Source organism: Prinia subflava, chromosome 15 (genome assembly GCF_021018805.1).
Source record: "Prinia subflava isolate CZ2003 ecotype Zambia chromosome 15, Cam_Psub_1.2, whole genome shotgun sequence".
In the NCBI taxonomy this organism is placed as follows: Eukaryota; Metazoa; Chordata; class Aves; order Passeriformes; family Cisticolidae; genus Prinia; species Prinia subflava.
In genome coordinates, this window is record NC_086261.1 from 7,338,498 (window position 1) to 7,361,192 (window position 22,695).

At 54.8% G+C, this 22,695-nt stretch overlaps 1 protein-coding gene across 3 annotated transcripts in view; it reads right to left on the reverse strand.

Annotated features, from left to right (window-relative positions):
* NTRK3 (neurotrophic receptor tyrosine kinase 3) overlaps nucleotides 1-14,309 on the reverse strand; it is a 216,788-nt gene extending 202,479 nt beyond the window's left edge. For all 3 annotated transcript variants that reach the window (XM_063412342.1, XM_063412344.1, XM_063412343.1), the window contains exon 1: nucleotides 13,750-14,309. In XM_063412342.1, coding sequence (XP_063268412.1) covers nucleotides 13,750-13,997 — 248 coding nt within the window. In that variant the 5' untranslated portion in view covers nucleotides 13,998-14,309. The remainder of the gene's footprint in view (nucleotides 1-13,749) is intronic.
* Nucleotides 14,310-22,695: the final 8,386 nt, after the last annotated feature.

Genomic DNA, 22,695 nt, shown 5'->3' on the forward strand with positions numbered 1-22,695 from the left:
GGGCCACAAGTGACACAGGTGAGTGCCTTTCCAGGGGACACACTCAGTCCATGCTGGGTCAGGGCCAGCACTTCTGTAAACCAAACCCTGAACTGTCACAGGTTTCTGCTCACCAGGGTTTAGAAGGACTCAGTGATCTGTACACCAAATAAACCTGCCTGGGTGCCAGCTGCCTGCACACCCTTGGGATACCCCAGCCAGCCACAGCCATGAGCTCCAGGCACAGCCTTTCCCACAGACACTGACACCTCCCAGCACACCCAGATCACGGCACTGAGCTGTTGTCTGGCTTCCCACATCTCCATCAGACCCTTTGCCTCAGCTCCTATGTGCTGTTTCAGGGGAAAAAAACACAGCATGATCATCCCAGCAACTCAAGGCTCAGACACAGGGCATCAGCATCCAGCAGAAGCCCAGGTGACAATTCCCCATTACCCCAGAGTCCTCTGCTCCCACAGCTCCTTCAGTGCCCACTGAAGGGAGCTTACATAGGGGCTCATGAAGCTAAGCTATGGCATGACCCCAAGCACTCAAGGGATAAAAGGAGATTTTTCTCTTTACTCAAGCTATTTTTACAGCTCAGAAATGTGTCCTGGGGGAGCAGCCATCCTCAGGAGCCCTGCTGAGGGCTGGGATACCAACACCCTCCAGTTTACAGCCAGCTGGCTGCAGCCCAGCTGGAGATGACAGCCCAGCCCTGCTTGCAGCACAAGGATGACCTTCCCCACAGGCAGACAGGCAAAATGTCCTCCACCAGCTCCCACTGGCAAGTGAGTCCTGAAGGAGCTGGTGGGAAAGACAAACCCATCCTGGGACAGCTGCCCTTCCTCTCCCCATCCATCCCCCAGCCTCCCCAGGGCTCAGGATTTACAGCACAGACAGAGCAAGGGGGTCAGCAGTGGAAAACTAATGGGGACAGAGGATTTACAAGGAAGGGCTGGATTCAGGGGAGGCAGAACAAGCAGAGGGTGATTTACAAGGTCAGCAGCAATTTACACAGCAGGTAGCACAGGGGAGGCAAGGATTTACAGGGGCAGGGGAGAAGTGCATTTTATGGGCCTTTATTAGGAAAAGAGCATCTCCTTCCCCTGACCGCTGTGACCTGGGGAGGGATGAGGGAGCTGATGGAGCTCCAAGGAGCCTCCCCCTTGCTCTGGAGGTCACAGACAGGCCAGCATGGGGAACCAGCCCTTTCCCAGCAGGGCTGCATGCTGCAGCTGGGTTCTGCTTGGCCACAGCAGCCTCTGGGCCACTGCAGTGTGTCCTTGTCCCACCCCTGCCCTGGGGCAGTGTTCCAAGGGCAGCCTTGGTGGTCAGTGCCTCCAGGGCAGCTACAAATAAACCTTCAGACATCTCCTCCTGGAGCTGGAGGCCCTTCCTTCCTCCTGGCAAGCCCCACAGTCCCTCCCCGGTTTCTTCCCCTGCCAAGGCTCCTCCTGCTGCCGGGACAGGGCTGCCAGGATGGTGACAGGCAGGCAGGGCCATGGGCTGCTGTCCCTCCACCCCGGGTGGGGACAGTGAGCCAGCCCCAGGGCACCAGCACAGACACACACGAGTCACAGACTCACCTCACCCACTCTCCAGTGCCATTTTCCAGCTGCTTCTAGCACCCAGCAGCAGCCAGGGGTTGGGGCCAGCCCCACACGTGTGACCCTGAGCAAATCTCTTTGGGCAAGCAGGTTCTCTCCCTGTCCCACAGCATCTTGCCCCCACTCCTGACTTGCAGCAGGGCTGTTGTGGGACACACTCTTCAAGCACACAGCATGATATGAGGAGTGTTTAGCATGCTTGGGTCTCCAGATACCAGAAATCCTGTCCTGAGCTGGCAGGTGCCAGGCTGGGCACAGGGACACAAGGGTTACTCCTGGCCTGCTCACACTGCATGTGAAGCAAGAAAAGGAAAGATCTATATAGGAGAAGTTGTGCCAGCAAAGCAACTCCACCACGTTGTGACATGGCCACTCTGGAGCACACCATGGATGGTCTCTGCCAGCCCAGGAGGTGACAGCCCACCTTCATGTCCAGGAGTGAGGCAGGACACACTCCCTACTGCCCCCAGCTCTTCCCTGCCACTGCTTCCCGTCCATGGTACAAGGCACAGGCTGCCCCTCCAGAGGTGACATTTGCAGCCTTCATGGTCTGGGGACCAAAGCTTCAGCCATGCCAGCAGGAGGGTGTCCCCAGGTGACATGCCAACACACACCTTGCATACTCCTACATTTACTCCCCAAAAAAGAGGCTTGCAAAACAAGAAGTGGAGACGTTGATCTTGGAAGAGCCAAAAAAAGGGGGAAATTCACACAGACATTTGATCTTAGTCTCATTCTCCAGAGACTCCCCTATTTTGTAACAGATACAGGAGGCCACATGCTAAATAAGTGCAATTCCTGCAAGTTTGCAAACCCCAACCTCTTGCAGCACCGGGCTGCTCAGCACAGGGGTGCAGTTAGACTCGTGCCACTAGCAGAGAGAGGGATGGAGGGGAGCAGCTCCAAGCACTGACCACAGACACCAATGACAGCATTGAGCACTGCCCAGCCCCAGCACAGCATAAAAGAGGTGAAAATACAGTTGTGAGCAGCCTACGCAAAGCAAGAGAAGTACCTCTCTTTTAGCCTGGAGAGATGCAGCTTTGCAGCCCAGACAGGTCACACCGGGCAAAATCCCAATGTGTAGGAGCCTGGATAAGATCCCATCGTTTCCAGGTGGGATTCACTCACAGCCCAGCTGATCCCACAAGATCCTCAGTGGAGATACATGGGCAGCATCCCAAACAAGCTGCTCCCCTTCTCCGTGTAACACTTCCAGAGAGGCACAACAGCAACTCACATCGTCACCAGAACCACAGACAGCAGCAACACCATTGCCCCCCTCCCACTCCCTCAAAGTTTGACTAAAGCTCAGGAGTATCTTTGCTTTTATAAATCTCTGCCTTTTAATGATGGCTTCAAGGCTCAGAGAAAAAAAGGCCCATTAAACTCACTGAATAAGTTAATGGGGCAGAGAGAATCCATTTCAAAGCCACCCCAGGCTATTTTCCTCTGGAGCTAAAGCCTGAATAAGCAAAAAGGAAAAATTAAAACTGTACAGTGCTTTGCCAATAAATAACCCCCAGTGTAATCTACTACCAGGCAGGCCTCCATTTGCAGAGATAATAGGATGCAGATCATCTGCAAACCACCTCCCCTTGCAGGGACCACCACCTTTTGATTGCAATTAGCTGTGCCGAGGCAGGAGCCTCCATCTCCTGCCTGTCCCCCTCCACCTGCTTGGGCAGGAGGGAATGACACATCCTGCAGGAAATGCCAAAATCCAGCCCTTGGCTCTGCAATTCCCCAACATCAATGCTCCAGACACACAACCCTGCTTCTCTGTCACATTTTTCCCAAGCCCTCCTGCCCCTTCATCCCTGTCTTCTCCCCCTCCTTCACCAGAAGCACTGTGGGTCCATCCCTCACCCATCAACCAGAGCCCACACACAGCTGCTCCTCCCCAAACACTTAAAAAACAAGTGCATGTCCCAGAGAGGAGAAAAAAAACATAAAAACCCCTGCTTGTAAATGCTGATCCCACTAGACGCAGTTTGTTTACTCTTTAATATTTAAAGATGCTAATTAAGTCTCCGAATAAATAAATCTATGCTATCTGTGCCTTTTGGAAGGCAGAGAGCCTTCCCTTGGGGGCAGAACATGCTGGGTGCTGGGCAGTCTGCCTGGGTCTGGGGACAAGCCTGGGACAGAGCGTGAGGATCCCACCACCATCCCTTTTGGAAAGAGGGACTTCTTGGCAACACCAGGCTGGGGGCATCAGACACCTTGGCCATCCAGTGCTGGAGGGGAGCACGGGCAGGACAAGGCACAGAGAGGAAGATTTCCAGGCAGGGGTGCCCACAGCAGCTCCTCTTAGCCCTGGGATGGGATCTCAGCTACAAGCCAGGAGCCAAGGGCTCGTGCTCCCAAGGGCCAGAGGATGAACCCACAAAGTGCTGGGGTACAGACACCAACACACATCACCACAGCCCACCACCACACCAGGGCTGCTCCAGCAACCAGCTACAGACACTCACATCCCTCCCAAGTGCCCAGAGCCAGGACAACCTGCACAGCTTCTTACCTGGGAGCAGCCCTGTTCCAGCTCCTCTTCTCAAAACCAACATGCAGCACCTTGCAAGGAGCAGCAGCTGCTGCCTCCCTCACAAACAACCCCTGGCATCTCTCAACAGCCACAGCTCAGCTCTTCCACCTGATACCTCTTCAGTCTCCTTAGGCTCTGCCTCTCCCAAATCCGCTCCAGCTGTATTCTGCACCTTGCCATTAACCCCCACGGTGCCAGCCCTGCAGAGCTCCTTGTTGCCCTCCCTGCCCAGCCATCATCCCTGCACCGTGCCCTGCCCGCACTCCTCAGGCTCAGGCTTTGCTTTGATGCTCCAAAGGACAACCTTCAGCATCTGCCCCGACCTGAAATGAGGGGCACAACACTTCCCAAGCGAGCTGCTCTGATGCTGATTCAGGTCTGTGCTACTCTGCCCTCTCCCCTGCAGAGTCTGGGAGAGCCTGTGAGGCTGGAAACACCGATGTCTCCAGAACCCATGTGAGGCTCGAGAGAGGAAATAGTCCCCAGTAAGTTTCATCTTCTCTAAACAGGCACAAAGAGAGCCCCAGGAGGAGAGGATGCTCTCAGCAGGCTGGGGAGATGGGAACACACATCATCCTTGACCCTGTGTCCCACTGAACTTTGCTTGCTCCACAGGCTGCCACCAAGCAGCTCAGGGGCTTTCACCTTACGTTTCCTGGGATTGTATTTTGGCAGGGAGAGCACAGGCAAGGCACGGGACAGACAAAGTCAGGATCCACCTCACTGCCCCAGGAATATCCATTCACATCACGGAGGAAAGAGTTTTGGGGACAAGAGAGATTTTTCCAGACACACAAGTCACAGAGCTTCCCCCAGGCAATTCCATCTGCACTGGGAGGGACACAAGGCATGCCCAAGCTGGCCTTGTCTGCCTGGGTTAGGAGCAGCCAGGAGGAGGGCAGGCAGCCCAAGGGAGCATTTGCACAGCTGGATCACTGACTGGACAGCCAGGACTCCTTGTTCCCAGCCCAGGTCACTGCACAGCATTTCCATGGAGGGCATGGGAGGGGGGATGAGGCCAGAGCTGCTCCAGGAGCAGAAGGAAAGTCAACAGCTGCAGGCACCCGAGATCTCCCCCATGTGGCTTCATGTCCTGGCAGGGTCAGGAGTTAGAGCCTGGCATTTCTGCAGCTCAGCTGAGCATTCATATTCTTAATTTATCCTGGCAAAACCCTGAGCACGCAGGGTCCTCAGCAGCACTCAGATTCCCAGCATCTGTTTAAGCATTTCCACATTATCATTTCCTAGTGGGAACCTCCTGGTGAGAACTAGTTAAGGGACAACCCAGAAGCATGGGGGCTTCGCCATGGTCACCTCTGCTCCTACCCACTTCTCAGTCCCCCAGGGACATTGCAGAGCTGCCAGCAAAGGCACCAGAGTCCCATCCCCTTCCCAGCACAACTGAGCTGTAGGAGAGCTGCATGGGGAGTAGCACTTGGGCTCAGCCTCTCCCTGCATCCTTCCCTGGGATCCCAAGACCATTTAGCTGTCACTTCAACAAGCCCTGTAGTCAAGAATAAGCACCATGGTTGCACATGTGCTATCAAAGTCGCTTGGGAATCCTTCCTGACCTCTCTGCTCCACTGTGGGAATTTTGGTTTTAACTAAAAAGGCAGCTTTTATTTAGGCAGATTGCAGCTGGGGGTGATGTCACATGCAGGTACAAGAAGGGCATAGTCACTACCAGGCTCCATTATCCACCACACCAAAACACTGAGTGGCAGCTGGAGGAAAGCTGGTTGTACACATGGCTCTGGCTTCTCCTTCAGCTCCTCAACTGCTACAGCACATGAAAACAAGCTAAAAATACAGCACATGTTCTCCTGGTGCCACCCTTGCAGGCAAGCCAGGTCTCACTCAGATGGGAACAGGGAAGGCCCCCAGTTCCTCGTGGTCTGGAAACCAGGTAGTACCTGGGGGATAGGGATACCCAAGGACACAGCACAGCAGGGCTGGTGAGCAGCCCTGTGAGCTGGGCACTGATTCCAGTGCAGTGTTCCAAGGGGACTCCAGAGAGATTTTAGTCCCCCTTTCCTCAACTGAAGTGAAGCCCAGGCCCCGAGCAGTATCATGGCACTAACCCATGATCCATCACCCACTCCCCAACACACATCCACCTAAATGTTGCCTCTGCCATGATGCTGGGGGTCCATTTGCTGTTGCATTGCAGGACCACAGGGTGTCACAGCCTTTCCATCATGCTGGCAGCCCTTGGCAATAGCCAGCAGGGAAATAACCAGCCCCACTTTGGCCCAGCTGAGAGGAAAAATGAGATAATCCCAGGAGCTGCACATGGAGGATGTTACAGGGTCAAGGCCAGATTCCTGCCCTCAGTCACCCTTGCTCTGTCTCACACCAGGCTCATCTCAGCCTTCCTCCTCTGGAGAAGGACATGGGGTCTCTTTAGCTCTCTGACCTCCATCCAGCCTGTGCAGCAGAGGTTTAATCAAAGGAGCAAAGAACATTTTACCTACTCTGAGACTCCCAGAGACCGCTCTGAGCCTGTGCCCTCTTGTCTCTGTCTCCAGATTTCTCCATGGACCTCTCTCATGTCTGCTAAACACAACAGGACCAATAGAAAGAACAACCTTGTTTGTCCCTCCCTCCATGCTTGGCCCCTCCCTAAACTCCGTCTGGGCTAAAGGATCTCCATCCTCACTCTGCTCCAGCACTGCCCCGTGCCTCAGCTTCCCCATCGACAAAATGCACAGACATCTCAGAGGCTTCCTGGCAGGGTCACAGCCAGAAGCTGGTCACAGAGGGAAGGTCATGACCCCGAGCAGGCACTGCTTGCCCAGCGACTCCTTCTCACTGCACCCCTTTGCCTGAGCCAATGCCGTCCAAAAAGCTGCAAATCACCTCAATTCACAGACAGGCTGGGGCAGTGTCTTACAGCGCTGGTGGAAGAGCTGTGGGCAGAGCTGTGGGCAGGAGGGGTGCGCTGGCCACATCCCCAGGCAGCAGCACAGAGAAGAAAGCCACGACCCAGCAACCCACTCGTGTCCAGGGGACCATCCACACCGGTGGGTGCCCCACAGGAGTGGGGATGCCGAGCTAGGGAGCAGATGAGAGCCCAGGAGGGGCCCAGCAGCGCGGGCACCCAGAGCAGAGGCGTTTCGGTGAGGCAGCGAGCAGGCGGTGACCTGTCCCCGAGCCCGCACCCCCGAGCCCGCAGCCCCCGGCGCTCCGGTGCGGCTCCGAGCCGCGCATCCCGCACCCCGCATCCCGCATGCCGGAGCCGGGCTGTCTGCCGCTGCCGCTTGCCCTCTAGCGGCACAGCCACCTCCAGACGGGAGGAGCGGAGCGGATGAGCCGGGATGAGCCGGGATGAGCCGGGATGCGCCGGGCAGAGGAGCCGGGGCTGAGCGGGGCTGCGGCCGCCGCGGGATGGAGGCTCTGCCGGGAGCTGTGGGACATCCACGGCGCTGCTCTTTGCCAGCGCTCCGGCACCGGCAGCCTCCGTCCGGAGCGTCTCCTCTTTGGGGGACGGCGGGGACAGCCCGGTGCAGCCGTGGTCCTGGTCCTGGTGCTCTTTAGGAACCTGGGGACCCACGCGAGGTGAGCGAGCTCTGGTCCTCCTCTCCTCATGTGGGCACAAAGTGCTGCGATATCCGGCCACGGCACAAGGTGCAGCCTGAGAGCAAGGAACTCTGCCACAGCACCTCCTGGATGACAGACAGCTTTGCTGTGCCCTCTTGGTGCAGAGGGGAGAGCAGGAGGATTTGGGGGAGAGCAGAGCCCACAGGCTGCTGTCAAACATACCTCCTTAGAAAGCACCTGCACAACCTGTCGAAACCCCCTCTGCAGGAAACACGAAACTACTGCCATTCCACAGAGCCTGGTAATAACACTCCGAGTTACAAGCACTAGTAACTCGCTTTGGAAGCCTGGCAGGCTTAGGGCTTGGTTAATATCCCTCTTGTCAGCAGCTCCCTAAATGGGATGCACCAGATCCAGCCATGAACTCCTGGACAGCACCGAACAGGGGCTCTTCACTGAGCAGGACAAGCCAGTGTGGCAGGGTGGCACTGGGAAGCATCACCAAACTCAATCTACCTGCAGGGCTCCCCAAAGGTGATCCCATGGGACACCTCAGGGGCTGTTTGGGGGTTTCACTGAGAGGGCCCAGCATTGCTGGGTGCATGGATGGTCACAGGGCTGTGGGAGACCTCAAGCAGCCTCATGCAGAAGCACATGAAGATGCTTTGCTTCACAGGGGTGAGCAAATAACATAAAGCAGACCCAGAAAACGTTCCCTGACTGAGCTCTGCAAAAGCCCTTAGACAGAGGCAACACCCCTCCGAGCCTCCAAGAACAACAAGGCACCTCCTTGCCTCAGTCTCTTCTTCCTCCTGTTAAACATCTGTCCTAGACTGAAAAACCTCTGTCTCACCTCTCCAATGATAAGGAGCCAAGCCATCAGTCAGAACCAATTTAGACTGCCCCAAAACCTGCAGGACATGAGGGCTTGGGAGATGTCACATGCACACTGAAACTGTCTGGGCCACCAGCTCCTCCTGTCAAGCCAGCAGCTCTGTCCCCATGTTTGGTTCAGAAAAAAAGTCTGGGAAGTGCTGGCAGGCACCAAAACTGTCTCCTTCCTGAAGAAATACCTGACATCACCTGTGCCCGGAAAGTGTCTCTCTCCAGGATTGGTCAGCAGAGAGAAAGGCAGTAAGAGCAGGGCAAGGAGCCAACGGCCAGCCCACAGGAGAGGAAGAGGATACAGATCAGTGCTCCTGGCTTAAATCACCTCTAGAGCATCAAGCCCAACTCGTCATCCCAAATATCTCTGTGCCCTTTTTCTGTCCTCAAAGCTTGGTGCTGCACCCACCTCCTCCGTCCATCAGGATGGATGCTCTGCATGAACAGGAGCCCTGCAAATCCAAGATGGATTGAATTAGGCACCTTTTTGATTGTCTCTGGAGCAGCCAAAGCCTCTGGGACCAGGAGACGGGAGGCTTTGGGAATGCAGAGCCCTTCATCTCTGGAGAGCATAGTACACAAGGCACACTGAGCACAACGTGGCTGATTCACAGAGAGAAGAAAACTTTGTGCCTGTTGTCTGAAGCAGAGCACTCAATAATTTGAGCATCACAGGAGCCTTTCTCACGGCTGTTTGGGTCACCAAAGCTCCCTCCAGCGCTTCCAGGAAGAGGCCCTTTCTTTCTTGCCTCCTTCCCAGACATGGGCACACACGAGCACTCCCTGTGCCTCAGCTCTCCGTGCACCAGCAGGGAAGGGGTGCTGCTGCTGCTCTGAGCACCCCCTCGCTCTCCCCCTCTCCACATGCTCCCGGCTCCCTCGCAGCGAGTGGGGGCTGCGCTGCCGCTCCCCCCACGGCTCCCAGCGCTGACGTGGCTCTCCCACCCCCAGCCAGGCCCACGGCGTGGAGCAGATGCTGTCATGGACTGGTGGGACAGCCCTGTAGGAAAGAATGAAGGTGCTCTTCTTGTCTATGCACGAGAGCAAGGTGCTTCCTCTTGCCCCTGTCAGTGAGACCCAAAAATCCTGCATCCCACTGTGCTCCACAGTGAGCCACCTCCTCTTGGGTTGCTCTGAATTCATCTCACCTTGTTGAAAGCAGCCACGAGCTGCACGGATGCACCCTGAACATCCACCCATCAAGCTCATTTCACCACGAGAGCCCCCATTCTCCCCCGGTGAGGCTGGGTACAGAGGGAAGCTTTACACACCGAGGACATCCTCCCTACCTCGAGGGAGCCCAGGGGTGACACACGCAGGGCCACCACCGCCTGCCTAGCAGCATCTCCGCAGTGCCATAGCAACAGCTGAGAAGTAGGGAGGCCCAGATGGCAAACTCCTCCGTCTGTCCTTCCCCACGCACCGTGCCGGCGCACGCAGGCGCTGCCCACGCTGCCAGCGGGGCGAGCCCCCGGCCCCGCCGCCACCCCGACACACGGCCAGCCCCGTGTGACAGCCAGCCCCGTGTGGCAGCCAGCCCCCCGCAGGGCCAGGGCTGGGGACACGGCGTGACAATCACGCTGGCACACGGGGGAGGAAGGGGCTCTGTGCCACAGGAGCTCCCGGGTCAAAGTTGTGCCCGTGCATCTGGGGTTGGAAGAGTAAAGCCCTGGGTCACAGGGGTTAGGATGGGTTGGGGGAAGCTTGGGCTGCTCTGTAAGTCACACCTGGCTGGGGACACAGCAAAGGCCGCCCAGATGCACAGGAGAAAGGATGGCATGGACACACACCAACCCCACGGTGCCCTCTCCTGAAATTGGGATGGGGAAGTAGAGAGCATGACTCCAACCTGGAGCGGTGTCAGCCAGGTCCAGGCTGGCTCTCTGGATAGACAGGGCTGCTGGCAGCTCTCACAGGGGTCTGTGGGCAGGATCACATCTCCAGGGATGCAACCCCAAATCAGGTAAGTTTCTGGACATGCTGGGAAAGGGCAGAGAGATATCAGCCGAGCTCCTCCTCATCCATCTCAGGGCAGGAGCCTCCCACCTTTCCCCTGCCTCACTATTGACCTGGCACCCCCTGGATTTGCAAGAAGGTTGTGTGTTACTGTCCCCTTCAGCCCAGCCAGGGCAGGAGCCACCCAGCCCTGGCTTTTGCCAAAAGGAGGATGTGTGGGAAGCCAGAAGCAGCAGCAATTGAAACAAGGCCATTCCTTTGAAGGAGGCTCGATGATGGGGTACCACACTGAGGGCACCCACAGGGCTGGCCTGCACCACCATCCTCCTTGGGCAGCACTACAGGCTGGGTGTCCCCTGTCCCTGTTCTGCTGTGCTCACCTCACAGGGTCTCATCAGCCACTGAGAAGTGATACAGCCCAAAGCTCCTGATGGCTCAGCCCCCAGTACTGGGTTGGGGTGGGCTGGCATGGAGGGGTCTTGCCCTCGCTCAAGGGGGTAACAGGGACAAGCCCTCCAAGATGGCTCATACTGGTTTGTTTAGGCCAGCTCTCTGAACGGGCTCTGGCAGTCTTTCACCAGCAACACTCAAGCCCTGATTTGGAAGCTGAGCTCTCTTTTGGACGTGAATAAGACTCTGCTTGGTCACAGGGTTGTTTCACCATCCCACACTCCATTTGCTTTTTAGCCAGCAACAAGATGGAGCAGAGACCACCACCTTCCCCAGGCCCTGTGGGGAGGTTCCAGCTGTGGCACTGCATCCCTTAGCCACTGGGACAGGGTTGAGCCTCCCCTGCTCACCCCCAGCCCAGTGGGAGAAGGTTTTTTTGCCCACTGGCTGCCCACAAGCTGCCTAAGGAGGCCAAGTCCCCTGTGAGCGTGGCAGGCAGGGGGAGAACACTGCTCCTTGCCCAGCTGAATCAGACTCACATGCCAGGAGTGATTCAGCGATGACCAGGCTGGGCTTCTAGGCACCCTCACCCCAACACCCATGATGTCAGGGCTGGCAAGGAGAGGCCTGACATCAGCCTGAAAGGGTGCAGCACCTGATGCCTCCCTCACAAGAGCATCAGCGTGGTTCAACTCTGGCTCCCAGCAGTGACCCCTCTGCTGGGAAGCATCTCTGCCACAGAAATCAACCCTCTGCTGCCATAAACATCCCTTATAAACCACCACTGCCTTCCCAGTAAGCACAGACCCTCGTGGAAAGTTTTCATTCGTGCTCAGTCTCAGCCCCTGAGAGCATTTTGAGGTCCACCCCAGCCCTGTGCCTCAGCCCTCCCAAGCCCAAAAAGGGAGGCACGGGTCCAGCAGCGATGCAGGGGGTGAAGGAATATGCTTTGCTCAGTGTGAAGCAGAGAGGCATACAAATTCCAGCAAAAACTGGCACCTTCTTCTCCTTCCCCAACTCAAGAGGAGCTCCTTTCCAAAAAAAATACCCAATATCTGTTTCTGGAGTTGTCCATTTGAGCATTTTTTTTTTTTTTTACCCATTCCTTTTTACGGACTGCTTATCAGCATTTTTCATTTCCAAAGCAGTAAAGACATTTTCTGGGCACAAAGCACTCGTGTAATACTACCTCTCACAGCAGTTCAGATGTCTGTGCATCTGAGAACGCACAGTTGCTCACGCTGGTGCCTTCCAAAGCCTTCACAGCCTTTCCTGTTGCTCCCCGGGCCCCAAAGGGTTAAAACTAAACCACAACAAACAGCGAGCACAGGGAAAAATCACGAGTTTCTCCGACTTCCCCAGCATCACCCTCACCCCTCCAGCATCACAGGGAAAACGCTCCAGCACCACGACGCAGGATAAATATGGGGCAATTGGAAGTGGAGTGTTGCATTAGCTCCCCCCATTTACTTTCCCCATCCCTGCTGTTTTTATGGAGGTTTGCTGGCAAGGGGGAGGCAGGGCTGGGTATTCAGGGTCAGTGACCTGCTGAAAACCTGCCTGGGCATCGCAGGAACCTGTAAGCAAGTGGGGGAAGCAGCTCCCGTCATCTTTACCCAGCAAAGGTGACGAGCAGAGCTGCGAGAGAGGCACTGCAATTACTCCATGGCTCTGCTGCAATTGCACTGTGACCAAATAAAACAGCCTCAGGAAGAGACCCAAAGCCCTCTCCCTCCGTGCAACCGTGCCATCGAGGTGAAAAAAAAATAAAATAAATAACCCTCCATTACTCATTTCAAACCTTGCTGCATTTAACTGCCAGAATAAAGGATTCCACCTCTTCTCTGCTCAACTCCCACTGGCAACTTGCTCTGGGGGCTACATTTCCCTAAATGCTCACATTTCAATTAGCATTAGAATAATGAAATGGCTCAGAGTTCATCTCACCCAAAAATGTACTGGAAAATAAAGAGCAGAGATTGGAAGCAATGAGGAATTTTTTTTCACACACACACAGAGCATGATGGATTCAGGAGAAGGAAATATATTCCTTTCTCGACTCCACACTGATGAGATTAACATGGGCTTTGCTAACTGCCTCTCCAAACAAGGATAATGCAACTTCAAGTTGATTTTCCAGATAAACAAGCATGCAAACAAACGCAAAGTGCTCAACTAAAAATATCTCGCTGCTCCGATGCTTCTCCCCACCGCCACCACCCCGAACCTCACACGCACAAATCCTATCGCGGCACCACGACGAGTTACAAAATTATAACAATGTGAATCAAATAAGCTACTTAAGGGACATCTCACTGTCCTATTTTTGTTTTCCTCCTCTTAAAAATGCGAAACCACAGATCCCCAGATACACTCAGCCAGAGCAGGGAAGGGAGCATTTTCTGATGTGGAGATGTAAAAAATAATGACATTTTAACTGGATACAAAGTCTCAAGAAGGAAAAACGGCTCGGAACTTGCTTTTCTTGCCCAATTTGGGTAAATATGTGGCGGTGTGTGTCTGTGGCGTCCCCGTTCCCCTTGCAGAAGCAAACAGTTAAAGGAAGCAGCAGCTTTAGCATCTTTGCCTGCTGCTCTCTCTCCTGCTAAGGAATCAGATCTCATTTACTTTATTCCTCTTAAGCCTTGGCCAAACTGTTGCTGGGCTTTTAATGGTTTTTTTTTAGGGGGATGGGGTAAAGGAAAAGCCAGATCTGCATCCTCTGCCCGGGGAGTCGGACTGAGCCCAGACAGTGCAGCGATGCCGGGGGCACCTGAGCCCCGCACGGGCGGCCCAGCCCGCACCCTGCCGCGGGAGGGGGAGCCCGGGGGGACCCCCACTTACATGGAAGTGATGTTCCTTGAGATGTCCGTGATATTGATGCTCGTGTTGCCATTGCTGCTGCCTGAATCCTGCCCTTCCAAGAGAGGGAAGAGGTTCCCATCATCCGGCTTCTTGCAATTGATGTCTGTCTTGCTGCAAAGACAATTAGCAGGGCAAGCCAGCACCGAAAGCAGATAGTCTCCCCAAATGCTCCAGAGCAAAAATACCCTCCAGAAAGTGCACTTGGTAGGGCAAAGAGAGACATCCATCTCCGATTGCTGCTTCTAAAAAAGAGGAGGAGGAGGAAAGGGGGGATGGAGGGAGGGGAAGGGGGGGAAAGGGGGAAGGAAACAAAGACAGAGGGAGGAAAAAGAAAAAAAAAAAAACCAAAAAAAAAACCCAACAACAACAAAACCTCAAGCGATCAGCTGCAAAAATCCTCCAGCAGATGAAATCATGCTGGCAGCTGGCTGGGAGAGGCTGTAATTCCCGCTAGGGCAGCGGCCGCGGCCGCGGGCGGGGATGGATGCATGCCGGCCCGGCCGCCCGCCGCTCCCGCAGCCGCTCCGGAGGATCGCAACGGGAGGCTGGGGAGGGAGGGATGGGAGGGGAGGGAGGGAGGGAGAGAAGCAGCCGGGGAAATAAATAAATAACAAAAACGGTGCGAAAGTCACCAAGTCCCACCTACTGGGCAGAATTAAAATTGACACACCTGCAAAAAAAACAGACAGAGGGAGAGGAGGGGGCGATCTCCCCTTCCCATCTCTTCCCTCCCCCGGCCTGGCCAGCCCCGCTGCGGCGGGCACAAAAAGCAGGGGAGGAGGAGGAGGAAGAGGAGGAGGACGAAGGCTTGGAAAGAGAACCGGGCTCCGCAATAAAAAGGATTCCCCACCCCCCTCCCTCTCCGCTAAAATCAGTGTAGGAGGAGGGGGGGAGAGGGGAAAAACCCCACTGCTGGAGCCCAGCTCAGCCCCGGGAGCGGAGGAAAAGTTGAAGCTGGGGTTAAATTCGTGGTGGGGGAGAGCAGAGGGGCTCTGGCTCGGCTCCTGCTTTCTCAAGCTCTTTTGGAGGACGATGCTGCCTTTCGCCTGGTTGTTGGGTGGGTTTTCCCCCCTCCTTCCCCAACCCGGACATAAGGGTGGAGAGGAAAGAGAGATTAAACTGAACTGGAAGAGAATAAAAGCCAGTGTGGATTACAGCAATTTAATTTTTTTTTCCTTCTTTGGAGGATCCTAGCGAGAGGCAGATCAGACGGCTGGGTGTGAAAAAAGCGACTGAAGAGCACCCAGGAAGGACTTTCTAGAAAAGATGCACCCTCCCCCCAGCCCCTAAAAATGCATTGGGGACCAAGCCGGCTGCTGGGAAGTGCAGGTAGGAGCACCCAGGGTCGGGGCTCCCGTCCTCCCTCCCCTGGCTTCCCCCTTCCCTCCTGCAGCAGATTCTGCAATCAGACATGCAAAAAAAAAAAAAAAAAAAAAAAAATCCTGAAAGAGGAAGACTGAAGTGTTGAAAAGGCTGAGCTCAGAGCGCCGAAATGGCATCAGGAGAGCAGTGAGTGCGAGCTGAACAGCAGAGCGAATTAAGATGCATGGTGCATTTTTGGCAAGCACAAACCCAAGCAGATCAGAGCTCTGCTTAATTTGCTCTGCTTTTCCACAGCGCTTTTCTGCATGCCTTTTTTTTTTTTTTTTTTTTTTTTCTCTCCCCAATAGTTTCATGTCTCTGCTCCTCTGCACAGAGACACAGCAATAAAGGGATGGTGCTGCAGGCAGGAGCACGGGCAAAGGGAGGAATTACAGGTGTAGGACTCCACATATTTCAAGGGTCTGCTTCTGCCAGGCACAGGGCTTTGCATGAGGAGGAGAGACAGCACTGGCTGAGCCAACACCTTCAGACTCCGTTACACGCCCAGAATCATCCTGCTCCAGAAAGGGCAGCAGGATTTGGAGGGAAAGAAGGAAAAACACTCCACCACACCGAAAGGATTTGCAACTGGGTTTCATGCACCCCTGGCCCTCTGCGGGGAGCCTGTCCCAGTGGGACATGGGCAGGGCTCCTGCTTGGGCAAGTCCTCACCCACTGCTGCCCAGCCGTGTCAGGGATGGGAATGGCAGTGATGTGCAAGGGGCATCAGTCCTGCTCCCAGAGGATCTTCTGTGGTATCAGGCAGCTTCACCAGGGTTGCTCCTGCCAGGGCTCCCCAGGGAAAGCAGTTCCATTGGGCTAGAGAAAAAATATCAAGATGGGAGGGCTGTTTTCTCCCTGAGCCTCACCTCTTCTGAATTACTGAAGTGAAACTCCTGAAGCAAAAACACTCGCTGGAGTGCCTGGCACTGCAAGAAAGAGGAGCACAGGGGAGAAATTTGTAGATTCCCATTCCCATGAGAAGAATCTCCCATCTGGAGGCACCAGAGGGGAAAACACCCAGGCATATTTTCTACTCCCTGCCTCAGTTTCCCCACCTGGATCAGAGAGATGCCATTCTCGTGGCTCAGCCCTCTGACCAGACCACAGAAGACACTGATGGAGGACACCATGTCATATTCCCCTGCCCATGGGGAACACCAGGCACTCCACAATGCCCAGTCAGCACGTGGGCTCATCCCCCAGCAGCAGGGGGATCAAGGATGTCACACTACCCCCAAAACCAGTGCCCAGAATGACACCAGGTCATGACACAACTTTATACTGGAGCTGGTGCGAGGTCACAGACTCTTTGTGACACTTGACATCAGTCACACCATCACATATAAAACCAGAGTGAGGCCATCAGCACACCCGGGCATGTCACCACAGGATAAGTCATGGGTGGGGTCACATTCAGGGGCACAGACCCTCCTTGGGGACCCACTGCAGTCCTGCAACACAGCAAGGCTCTCTTTAGGGCAGATGGGCACTGGGACCTGGAGGAAGCCACTGTCACCTGGAGGAAGCCTTGTCACCTGGAGGTGCCAGGGTGGCACTGCTTGGCCAGGGCTGCACACATGAGCACCCCGTCCCTCTGTTCCCCAGGGTGTGGGGTCACCCTTTGGCCTGGAGCAGAGTACAGCTGCTAACAAATCACAAACATGGTCAGAGAGGTTTTCAGGTCCCCTGCAATCCAGTTACCAGCTTTGCCCTCAGTTTGCAAAGCCCAGGTCTAACCCACAGAAAGTTGGAGAAGTCTCAGGTTGGCTGTCCTAGGTGTGGGGGACACAGGAGCCCACCCACCCCCATGACTTTCCCACCCCACTCTGCCACCTGGTGTCAGGCAGGCCCTGCTTCAGCAGCTGATGAGAAGGATTTCTGCCAAGCCACATCTTCCTCTGCCACTAATAGATAAATCTGCTCTTGCAGGGTAAAAGGGGCCAGGCAAAGTGAGGGAATGGGATGAGCAGAGCATCCAGCTGGGTGCCTGAGGGCAGGGCAGGGAGAAGAGGCTGCAGTGACAGCAAAGTCCCTGCTACAGAGGGCAGATGAGCCACCAGCCTTCACCCAGCACAGATCTGGGTGTCCCTTGGTCCTGCTTCCCCTGTTCAACCCCAGCACCCCTCACCTGTCATGGACAGAGAGGGGATGATGTCCAGCAAGGGCAGTGCTGCCATTGCACATCCAGATGTTGGGGAAAGTTGGGAGCTGCTCGTGGTGGGAAAGCGTCATTCCTGCTTCCAGGTCTGCCTCCATCCCTCACTCCTGTCCCTGTGGAAGAGGGAGGCAGGAGCAGGGCATGAGTGATGGGGCTGTCAGAGCACAGAGATGGTATCTCAACCAGAGGCCTTGCCGTTATTGCTGTGAGGGATGCTAGCAAATTGCTCTTTCAAGAAGCATCTCCATGAAGAATGAAATCAGTGCTTCCTGTGAGAACTCTGCCCCACAGGGGCTGGGTTTCCTGTAGCCTTTGGGAGCCTCCAGAAATTCCATGGGATGCGCTCAGCCAAAACTAAAGCCAAGTTCCTCTGCAGAGAGCTCCCTGTCTGCCCCATCCCAGCTGCCCTCTGCATGGGGACACAAGGTGCTACCAAAACACTCATCCCAGACAAAAGAGCAGGGCTAGGAAGTGCCTGAGGAGCTCCTGACCACAGACAGAGCTGAAGACAGCTGTTTGAGTTTTGGTTCTACTCTTCCCACTTACAGAGCTGCCTTTGACCTCTCACTCTCAGGCTGGCCATCCCCTGGGGACAATCCTTCCCCTTGCCACCCCGCATCACAGGTAAAGGCTGCCCAAAGCACTGCTCCTGAGGCCTGCAAGCACCACAGCCCCCGGGGCACGGCCAGAGAGATCGGCGGTGCGATATCTGCTCAGTCATCACAAGCTCCGACATCCACTCCAGCCTCTGATCTCCGCATCGATCCGGCAGGCCCCGCTCCCTCTTACCAGAACACCACTCCCGCTCGCTGAAAATGATGAGCTGACATTTTCCCGGGCCCCCTTTGGTCCAGAGGGCTCTGCAGACCTGCGGGCAGCAGGGCTGCTTTGCACACCTCTGACAGGCAGGGCAGGGCAGAGCTGCTCAGCAGCGGTGCCGGAGGAGAGCGGGGTGTGAGCTCTGACAGGACACGAGGGAAAAGGGGCTGATGCTCTGCCTTGGCAATCTGCCTGCAGGCTCATGTGTCCTTTGCAGAGACACCCCAAAATCTACATGTTGGAGAGGGTCCAGCTTGCCCAGGTGCTAGTGCCAGCTTTCAGGGAGAGATGTCAGGCTTGGTTTGAGGGCACAGCATCCACCACGGCATCACTGAGAGGGACTGCAGGAGGAAAATATCAGCCCCTGCGGCGCCAAGAAGCATTTGCCTCTCACCTGAGCTGTGCAGGCACACAAGCATCAAAAGTGTTGCTCCCTGAAGAAGAGCTCCTTGTTCCCATCACCCTAGGAAGCGCTTGGAAATATCTTTTGATCTGGTGTCTGTTTTGCTTTGCAAGTGCTTGGCAGGAGGACCCCTATGCAGCAGGGAAGGTCACACCCTGAACTTGGGTCAGCATGGCCCTGGGAACCTGCAGGAAGAGCAGCAGGAAGGGGGCCAAGGAAAGGTGTATGGGACAATCATTTTGGGCAGTGACAGCTGTGTGATGAAAGGTGAAGGTCTCAGCTCACGGGCATCACTGGAGAGCAGCCTGTGGGAGTAGACTCCAAGCTTGAGTTGACCTTGGCCATGCTGTGGACATGTGGGGACAAGGGAAAGATGAAACCATTCCTGCTGATGTCCTGTACAGAAACTCTACAAGGCTGATAACAAAGTGCAGGAAAAAGCATCTGGCTCATCTGGCTGAGAACTGTTTGCACAAATCACCAGGAACAAAAAATCAGGAGAAAACATATCCAAGTGAGATCTAAAGAAACAGCCTTGTCACACAGATAACAAATATTGCTGTGCTTGTATTCAGTGTTGGGACGTGAACCAGTCTCCCACCTGGGCAGCTCCTGAATTAATGTGCCTAACCAGGGAAAAGGTCTGGTCGTGGCTGCCATGTCCAAGAGGTGGTCTGGGGAGGATGCCTGCAATTAAATTATTTCTAAAAAAGAAACTGAAATGAAGGACTTAGAAAGCCCAAGGAATAGGAAAAAGAATAAAGTGGAGCAGATTACAGCTGCCATCAAGGAATCAAGGCAGCTCTTTGATCTGCCAGCAATGCCCGGCAGAGCCGGCCCCTCTCCAGCCAGAGGAAAGAGGAGCGTTCTGAGCCCGGGATGGGGGAGCAGGGGCCGGGCTGCAAAGCCTGGGGGCAGCTGCTGGGAGAGGAGCCGGGGAGGGAGCTCCAAAGGAGTCCCAGGAGGCACTTGAGATGGCCGTGCTGCAGGCAGATAACGGGAATTACAGCCCCAGCATTGTTGCTCTGATGTCCTGCCATCTGCACCTCTCTCGGGGCATTTTACACGCCCAGAGCCACTCGCCTGTTGGGCACCAGTCAGGAAATTCGTGATGTGAGTGGCTGGGACACACAGTCAAAGACACAACCCTTGCCAGGACAAAGGAGCAGAAGCACCCATCACATTCTCCCCATGATTTTCCCTAAATCAAATCTGTTTGTTCAAAAATCCCACATTCCTAATTCAGTCTCTTAACAGACAGGTGGAGTATTTGGGGCTGCAGTGGGATAAGAGTGCCTGGAATATCCCACACTGCAGGACCTTGGCATAAGAAAAATTGCTCCAGATTTTAAAATTAATCAAAATTAATTGATTAATTAGGCCACAAGCCTTCAGCTTTTTTTCAAGCATATTTTTAAAAACAACAGAAAGAGCTACATCTGTGCCACATCCTGCTCCTTGCACTGTGAGGTTCCATCCAAATATCCCTCAAGATCCTCCAGCCAGGCACCCGCACCCCTGGGAGCTTCCCTCAAGAACCACTGCCTGGTTCATGCAAACTTAGGCTGATGCTGACGTGTTGGGGAGGCAGCTGTACAAGAGGAATAGTATCCCTGACACTCACCTCATCAAAGAGGTCACAGTGCTCGTCTCGGGCCCTTACCAAACCTCCAGGCTGAACCACAGCTCACTGGAGAATAGATTCCTCCTTGCCCTGAGCTCTTCCCTGCACATGGGCAGAGAAACATGTTCCATATCCCCATCCACCCTTGTGAGGAAGCTAAATTGCTTTAGAATCAACTCCCCAACGTGTTTATGCCTCCAAAGTCAGTTACTGAACTTTCTTCCTGGGGAGTTTGTTGGGTGCCAGAGCAGGGTTAAGCAGAGAAGAAACCAATATAATACAACTCCTGATAAAATGATTTACCAAAATCTTTTTGTAGGGTGCTGCTTTCCTAAATAAATCTGGTGAAGTTACTAATATCTACAGCAAGGCAGGGAAGGCCTTTTACCCAATATCATTCCCAAGCATCAGGGGGATGAGGGACTTGCAACCCCCACAGCTGACTGGGGAGATGGCTGAGGCCCCAAAGGGGCACCATTTCAAAATTCTCTGCTATCTCTCTCAGCCCAAGGATGAGTTGGGGCAACAGCTGCTTGAAATGGTTGTTTGGTCCATCAGAGGATTCAGGAAACCTTCAATCACTTTAAATGTTTCCTCATCCCATAATGGGTACAAGTGAGACATCTGGTCCCACTCCCAACCCTCCGTGCAGGGAGAAGTGACCATGCCAAACCCAAAGGAACCAGGACCCACAAATCCTGGCTTAGCCAGAAGCCCTGGGCTGAGCACAAGGACTCTGTCCAGCTACCTCACCTCACTCTGGAGAGAAGCAAGCAAACACAGGCTGCTACCCTCAGCAGCTGGTGGCATCTGTGTTCTCCTCCTTTGATGCCTCTCCAGCATCACCTGAAAGCTGGAGCTCCTGGAGCAGAAGGTGACAGGCTGGCAGCAGCCCCAGCAGCAGGGCTGTGCCTCTGAGCCCTCCTCTCTGGGCACTGCCACTCTTCTTTCTCAACGTGGGTTTGCAGAGTCGGTAACAACCTTGCTAACGCAGCATCTCACCTCTCCCTGCCCGGGGATGACAGCAGCTGGGGCTCAATGGCATAACTGTGGTTTGATCCCCCGTGCCAGGCTTCCTGGGCACACACTGGGAGCTGGCACCACCTTACAGGAGGGGGCCTTGCTGTGGGGGAAAGAGCTCTGCTCACCTGGGGAGAAAGAGGGGCTTGGAGGGGGGTTCCACAGGAAAGCCCTTTATTGTTCCCATGGGACTGGGCTGGAGAGGTTAGCCTGGGAGGCCCTGGGGCACACAGGGGTGGTGGTGGGACTGTCCCCAAGGAGGGGCACAAGGTCCCCAGGTCAACCCCTAACACTGCCCTGAGCCCCCGTGAGCCACAAGGGGAACCGAGGGCAGGAGCCCTGTGTGTGAGCTGTGGCCACGTCCTGCCAAAGTATCTGCAATAAACAGATCAATAATTAAGGGAGGATGTACATTAGCCTTTGAACACACTCCAGGTAGAGCTGATTTTAACCTTCCCAGGCAAGTGTGTGGGGTGAACAGAGGTGGGGCGCCTGCAGTGAGGCTGCAGGAGGATGAGGTGTGGATTACAGAGGGAAATGGAGGATCAAGAGGAGGAGGGCAGGCAAGTTGCAGGATTAGGGACATGTGTGGGAAGCTGCCAGCTGGGGGAACCATAGGGGGCCAAGGAGAAGAGGGCTGCAGGCATTTGCAGCAGCATGCCAAATAATTGCAATGATCTCTCGTGTCATTTTGGTTGGTGACAGGCACCAGCAAGGTCAAACTCGAGGTTCCTATGCTCCTCTGGGACACACTGCAGGGCAGGAAAGCAGCACAGGACATCAGCAAGCCCTGAAGACATCTGGGCACCTGTGTCATATTGTTCTTCACACTGGCATCTGTATCACCCCTGCTCTGACACATCTAACAGCAGCAGGGAAAAGCCAGAGCCTGAGATCTCACAGTGCAGGTAAATCTGAAAGGGGCAAATGCCCACACCTTTCAGCCCATGGCTGAGCAATCCTGAGCACTGAGCAGTTCCCCCATCACCCCACCACTCTGCAAAGAGTCCCTCCCCATCCTTTCACAGAAAGGTTGACATGATTTATGCCTACAGCACATCCAAGCTTGCTTGCCACAAGCTTCTGCACTTGGGCTAGTGCTGGAAACCACACAGGAGCATCAGCTAATGTGAAACACGACCCACCTTCTCAGTGGGATGGGGTCCCCAGAGCCCAGCTTCCCATTCCCCCTCCCCTTGCTCAGCACATGCCCTCCCTGCCAGGCAGGGCTGTGGTTTGTGTCAGCCAAGCACACCAAGAGTGGACCCAGCAGCAGCATCCACCAGAGCCCTGCCAGCCATGCTGCTCCCAGGGAGCTGGGGAGGCTCTGTGAAAGCCCTGCAGGGAGAGGCAGACCTCTCCCGACAGAGCTGATTTGGTCCCCAGTCTCAAACGATGGAGAATTTCCCCCCAGCAAAGAGCTCCAACAATGAATAACTATCAGTAAAACACTTGTGCTGCAGTTCAGAGGAGTAAAATAAATAAAAGTGATTAATGACTGATTAAATATTAAAGGCGGTTTTGTTTTTTTCAAAT